The 7,141-nt window shown below is 47.7% G+C and overlaps 1 protein-coding gene across 1 annotated transcript in view; it reads right to left on the bottom strand.

Annotated features, from left to right (window-relative positions):
- Nucleotides 1–7,141, bottom strand: part of SACS (sacsin molecular chaperone) — a 39,626-nt gene that overhangs the window by 13,032 nt on the left and 19,453 nt on the right. Inside the window, 6 exon segments of the mRNA XM_032956685.2 lie at nt 3–1,586; nt 2,156–2,253; nt 3,291–4,767; nt 5,015–5,161; nt 5,858–5,969; nt 6,142–6,227. Of these exon segments, the coding sequence (XP_032812576.2) occupies nt 3–1,586; nt 2,156–2,253; nt 3,291–4,767; nt 5,015–5,161; nt 5,858–5,969; nt 6,142–6,227 (3,504 nt within the window).

Raw genomic sequence — 7,141 nt, 5'->3', positions numbered from 1 at the left:
GTAAACTTCAAGCAACATATGCTGAAACAGATACCCTTCTCCTTCTGAAAACAATGTCGACGAGTACCAATCGACGACCGTCTTTAAGTGCTCGGTGACGTGATTTACGGAGGGCTCACGGTAAAATCCGAGCAACTCTCCCACACGCTCGCACTCGACTTCCACAACGGGCAGCGACGACCCCACCACGCTGGCGTGGCGCGAGACACAGACATCGTTGGGCGAGTAGAAACACTCGGCCTCCCCCTTCCAGCACAGGGAAGCTGGGTAATTATTTGGTCTCGATCGCAATGCTGGAATCCACTTCAGCATTTTTAATGCCTTTTCAGCTTCATCTGAATTCATTACATTCTTTAGGTTCCGTTTTTTTAATATTTGCATCAGGTTCTGTGACTTTTTAAGTAAGGTAGCATAGTCTAAGCTGCTCTTTCCCCACAGCTCTTCAACCTTCCTAGCCACCTGAATGAGGTCTCCTTCGCTCAAATGTTCCTCTCCCTTTAACCCCACTTGCCTCAGTGCATGGAGGATATCTGGCGACGAGAAGTGTGTGGAGGGAAACAACTCCTCCTGCCCAACCAGTAGCATCTTAAGGCTCTCTTGCTCGGGATCAAACAGATCACAGGGACGAAGCAGAACGCCGCTCGGCCCGCTGAGAAAGTGAAGGCTGGCTATCTCGCCGATTACAGCGGGCTTTTCTGCCCTTAAGTATGTGAGACTGCTAAGAACCCAAATCATAATGTCTGTAGCCTGAGACAATCCATAAAATCCACTCTCAATGTCCTGAAACATGAAGCCAAGACACTGGGTAGTTGTGAGCTGCGGCACGTGGACCATGCTGGTTATGCGCATCGTGGCTTCGTCGCAGCAATCCACGAGTGACTGCGAGAGTGGTACGCTGCCCGGCAGTCGGGCCGAGTGATGCAGCACTTTTGCACCGTCCAATTTTGTAAAGCACTCCCTGTCGTTTGCCTCCGCGAGGCTCAATTTCTTAAATATCGGCAACCGAACAAGCACGTGACGCTCCTGCTCCGTCACGTGCATTAATCCGGCCAAAAACTGTCGCAAAGCGACCTTTTTGTCAGGTGTCGTAGTTTCCAGAACGCGACACGCTTGTTCCACGCCTACTCTAGCGAACACGTGGAGGATCATGGCTGGCAAAGGGGACAGGAGGTAGTCCTTGAGCAGCGGGTGATGGAGACACGAATCCAACTCGGCTATGACCACCCCACCCACCTGCTCCACGGTTTCTGCTACGAGCTCAGGCAGACGCACCTCCTTCTCCTCTCTCAACACGAGCACAGAGTTTTTTACCAGGCGGAACAGAGTGACGGAACTGTCCTCCGCGCGAATGGGTTTACGTGGGATTAAAGGCAGATTTTCAAATGCGTTTAAGTCGAGGGCAAACTTATGGTAAAGGTACCGCCACACGTGTGTCAGCCAAACGTGTGGTGGGTGCTTCTTGGTGCTATCTCCGGGACACCATGTCACCGAGAGATCTTTACCAGGAAACATTCTCCCCATGATGTCCGTCAGGAGCGTCACCGCATTGTCCGATGTCATTGTCCGGAGCCGTGACACCAACTCTCCTGCAAAAATGGCAAGTGCCATCAGAAACCTGTCGTGCTCCCGTCTTGCGACACACATTTGCTCATACTTTTGTCAAGACGTGTCTGAGCGCATTATTATACAAGAGCAATGTACTTTTCCAACGGTCCATATGTGCCCTCAACATTCATTCGTGTGCTAAATTACTTGATAACGCTGTCACTTTAAAATACCACACTCGCAGCGGCGATACGGCCGCATTATAAAATATCGTGATGGAGACGTCATCATGGCAAAAGCTGGCGATGCCACCGCACCTTCGCTCCCAACGCTTACTACCTCCAGCAGGTTCCGTAGCAGCTGGACAGCCAACGCGCAGCGACCTCCAAGATCTGGACTCGTGGAGAACATTCCATTGTCCGTCTCAGAAATTGGCTCCCCCCCCCCCCCCTTTCTTAATTATATATGCATGCACTGAAGTACAGAACGTGGCCACATTTATAGATAATAAACTCACATGTTATGTTGCCCACGTTGAAGCTAAACAAACAATAGCATTACACTTTTTCCGAGGCAATAGACTCATGAGGATTTGGTAAATTATCCTTACCTTGCTTTGAGCTCTCAGCCAGCTTAATGAGGGCTTGTCTTGTCAACTCGCTGAGATTGTCCGATATAAATCTGGCGTCCATTCCATAGAACAGTTTCCTGTCATGTTAAAAAGAAAAACGTTTATTAAATGACCATTTTTTTAAATATAATATATATTACAAATCTAATGCCACATTATGAAAATAGTAAACGTTTTAAAATGTACATCATCATAAGAGCTAACGTTTATTATCTGAGCAAATGTAACTGAATAGGCGTTAACAGTAGGGGTGCATGCACCTCATCCAAACTCTTAAGAAAAGTACACAGGCTTGGGCAGGACAAATCGCGCCTGGAAGGGACGATGGTCAGTGGTCAAGAATAATAACAGAGTGGCAGCCAGGGAACGGAACACGTTCAAGAGCAAGTCCACCAAGGAGATGGAGCGAGCTCAGTTCATGTGCTGGATAGATTGTTACATCTCAGGATCGTGAGAGGTGGCAGTGGTTTGGGAAGACCTTTATAAAGCAGTGGATCAATCGTGGCTGATAATGACGACGACAATCAAAGTGGAGATGCCCAAATAAAGGAACAACATACTTGAGGAACTTAGGTATGATTGTGATATTGGTTCATTAACACATTCATTATCCATCCAAGAATGCTCAATAGTCCAAAAGATTGCTCAAATAATGGCCATGCTTCGAGAGCCGATACAAATAATGACCCAATATTGTTACTGGAAACACCGACATTCCAACACGCTCGAAAACCTCCGTAACATTGCCAACGACTCTCATTTCACCAAGGCCTTCAAGGGCAGAATCTCATGGGTGGGCCATTAGGATAAACTTTCCTGGGAGCCTCATCAGTGGCCACCAAATCATAAAAACGCACTTCAAAATGTTTTTAAGCTGCCTGTTGATGGACTCTATAACTTTTGACACCCGGTGGTTTTACATGCACGGTGTGGTTGGTGTAATTGAAGTTTATACAGCAGTGATGTTCTCTAGAGGAGCACCTTATATGCATCAGGCGACAATAATCCACATACCCAGTGTTTTACAATGTCACCCTTGCATCTGCATCCAGCTGAGAGAATGGCTGATATGTTGCTTCTATACACTGGAATTAGCCTAGATATGAGGACTAACCGGGGATGCTCTTCTGATGGGATGTAGATCGGCAGCTCTTCACTCCGGCTGGGGATAAACGACGTGAAAGAACCATCTTGCAGAGGCACCAGTGTCAGGCCCTGCAGATCGCTGTAGTTGTCATCGGACAGCACGTAGCTGAGCAGCGGCAGTCTGTCGTCATCGCTCACCGTGACCCTGCTCGTGCGCAGCGTGTGCCGGAGCAATGCGGCGCTCACGGTGCGGATGGAGACATCCGCACTGTACTTCTCAATCACTCTACAGATATTCGATGGAGCCACGACTACTGGCACGCCTGCGCGATTTAAATAGCCGAGAACAGCTTGCATCGAGTCACTTTTTTGGCCGCTTTCAAAAAAGACCCCATCCGTTATCTTAATCCACTTTCCGCTCATGGAAAGCACCAGAGGCTTTTGAAAAAGCTCACTGAAGAAGGGTTCCAAAATGGGCTTCCAATGAACTTGCATTTTCTCCACGTCTGGCCAGACGTTGTAGACCTTATCTGGGTCTATCGGTTTGGATTTACCCTGCTCTTGTGCCTTTTTAATTGCCTCCAAGATCAAAGTGGCGTACGCTTTGGGTACCACATTTTTGATGAGAAGATCATTCCACCAAGCCGCCGGATCCCGATACTGATCAATTTCTCTCCACCGAATGCTTCTGCGATTATCTGTCAACCCAAAGTAGCCATTGACATGAACTGGAAGCCCAGTCTTGCTCTCTTCTCCAGGAGGCAGAGGGAGAAAGCAAAACGTTCTTCCGACAAAAGGAGCAACCGCGCCTTCATCGCTCTCGCTGCCACCGGCGGTCAGTACTGCCATCTCGACCATTGGGAGGTACTTGAGGTCATCGGAGAGGCTGTCCAGCTCCTTGGACATGCCTCTTCCGGCAATGCTGCTGGCGATGAGCCAGGACGTCTCGCGAAGCCGTACCCCACTGGGCGTGTTCTCTTCTACGCCAATGACGAGAGGATATGACAGCGAGGTTACGGCCCGAGTTTGTCGTTTGTGCAAATATTGGCCAAAGGCGGCGTTCAAGCCTTGCAGACGCCAGCGTCGGCTTTCTGGGCTCTCTGTGGCCTTCACTTTAAACAAAGCCTTTTCATTGCCGTCCGCTGTCCGCAAGTGTAAAGATATAATTTGGACATTCTTTAAAAAGAGCAAAACTGTGTCTGCGTCTGCTTGAAAGGAGTTGAATAATTCCAAAACCTTCTCCTTAGTGTAGATGGTACTGCTTAAAAGAGAGGGTGCCGTCCGGAGTGGAAAGCGAAAGATGGTGCCTTTGAAATATCCGGCATTAAACGTGGCGAGGGAACAACCGAAAATGTCACAATAGGGGCTAACGTGGTCTGGAAATTTTGCGATCTCTTTTTGGTCGGACTTGAGATGCCAACTCATTCCAGATTCGTGGGGCCCAAAGAGGCGTTCGTGGGGGTCCAGCATTCCGAGCTGGGCTCCGCTCAGGATGCTGGGGAAATCTGTCGAGCAGAAAGTGAACATTAGTCATTAACAGTGTGGCCATAGAAAGGGCAATGTTTATAACAAGGAAAAACTGCCCTCTTTTTTTACGTGCTATGAAAAAGGAACAATACCCAAACATCAACCAAAGTGTTATTAAAGTAATATAATGGACAGCACTAAATGAAAGATCATGATCGATCACATCTTTCAGGACATGGCACACAGAGTTATTGACGCATGTGTTGGGCTGTTACTGTAGTCCACCTGTGATGTGGTACACGGAGTTGAAGCCAATTCCAAATCGCCCAACTTTAAGGGGATCGTCTTTCTTCCTGCTTCGTGCAGTTTCCTGGATACCCCTCCAGTCATCGTCCGTGAACACGGCATCATTGAACACGTACAAGGCAGGCCCTGTAGCGATCAACACAACATTGGCAAAGAATGGTACTTCACAACATATAGAATTATAACATGAACGCAATGATAATGCAGGCAAAAGTATAAAAAAAACATATTTTGCACTATTTAAGGCATACTGCGTGTATGTAAAGCTTAACACTGAACTTGATCATTAAAAGTAACGTAGCAAGGTCTTTTCAATCTGTGCGCAATACTACCGGCAGTGACACGTGGTTTAGAAATGCGGTTGTAAACGGAAAATAAATGACAAAGAGCGAGCCAAAAAAAATCCTCGAGAGATGAGTGCTTCGATTTACGCAGATGACCTCACTGAAACCATTAAGTAAAGTACATGGGCCCGTATGTATGCATGTTGAACTTTTTTCGCACCGTACATATCGAACCCTGCTAATCAGAGGTCCGGACCGTGCTAATCAGAGGACAGGCCACACAGTTAAGAATAATAGCAAAGTGGCAGTCAAGGAATGGAGCACGTACTAAAGGTCGCACACCTAGCAGATGGAGTGATGAGATCAGGTCATGTGGAGGTGCTGGATGGATTGTTGCGTTGCAGGACGGTGAGACGTGGTGGCAGCTTGGAGGGGCCTTCATCCAGCGTTGGATTAATCGTGGCTGATGATGATTAAGTGTGTGCATGCGACAAAGTGTTTGCTGCTCTGCGTGGAGCACATGGAGTAGGGTGTGTACCTTGAAACGTTGCAAATTCACTCGAGTGAAGAGAGTCGGTTCCGAAGGATCTCTCATCGAACAGAAACCTCACCTCCGTTGCTCCGGCATCTTCGGAATTCTGAATCAGTTCCTGATAAAAAAAAATTCGAGACGTTTTACAATCACAAATGAACATGGTAACTAACAAAGTTTAAAAATACGTTTCAAAGAGCTTTTGAATACAATACCATTAACATAATGAATGCAAAATGAAAATTAAATCTGCCAAATAAATTTTTACTGTTTTTCATCAAAAAATCTACCTTTAGGATCTGGCCACCATCTGGGTATCTGCGCAGAATGTCCTTGAGGAAGTCCACCAGAGGAGGGGTTGACTGCCCAAACCTCCCTTTTGTTTCAATGAGACACGAACAAAAACAAATCCATTATTCAGTACGTGCATGCAACGCCACACAGAAACATGACGTCAGAGGGGTTTCCTGCTCAAAAGAGCATCAAGGAGATGCTCATCTCCCATTTCCAGCCCTAAGCCAGTGGTGGAAATACCACGTTCCAACTTCTCCACAAAGTGGTACCCATTTATTGACCCTAGAGGGATGGTGGGCTGAGTTAACCCCCCGCCTGATGAAGACCGCTCGTGTTGCGATCGAAACGTCGTGGGTTTTTTGCTTTTGTTGAGGAGTTCCCGACGACGACTCGGGAGACGGCTTGGAAGGTAAGTGCTTTCGCCAAGGATTTATTCAAAGCTACTACAATACACAAAGGGTGTGACAACTCCCAGGGGTTAGGGGTCCTACACCAAGTCCTGGTCCAGCCCGGCTAGCTCCGGTCTCTTTCCCTCGAGTCGGATGGGGGAATTTGCCAACCCCACCGACCGGGAAGAGCAGCACCTCCTACGGCTACCAGCGGCTTCACTCCAGACTCTTCACTCGAACCCTCTCTACCCCTGGTTCCCTCTCCACCCTTCTCACTCTACCTGTTCCCACAGTGACCCCGCTTTCGTCACGGGGTCCCCCTTAAATACTAGAGGAGACATGACGTCATCGAGCCACCCAGCGCGCAGGACGCCACGTTCCGTGACGTCATCGCACTGGACGGCACACATGACGTCACGTCCCCATTTTACTCCTCCACATTTTTATTTTAAATTTATTTTAAATTTTTATTTTATTCAATTTTTATTTTGTATCTACGTGACTTTGCCGAAAGAACCAAGAATATGCAACCATCCAATTGTGAGTTGCTCGCTCTAGCGCTGAGCCACCTGTCTGCTTAAACCTAAATACATGACAGGGATGGCTG

This window comes from Petromyzon marinus, chromosome 18, assembly GCF_048934315.1.
Source record: "Petromyzon marinus isolate PM22_M1 ecotype Great Lakes invasive population chromosome 18, UKy_Petmar_22M1.pri1.0, whole genome shotgun sequence".
Taxonomy (NCBI): Eukaryota; Metazoa; Chordata; class Hyperoartia; order Petromyzontiformes; family Petromyzontidae; genus Petromyzon; species Petromyzon marinus.
The sequence above is the reverse complement of the archived record's forward strand: the minus strand, read 5'-3'. Positions and strand labels throughout refer to the sequence as shown.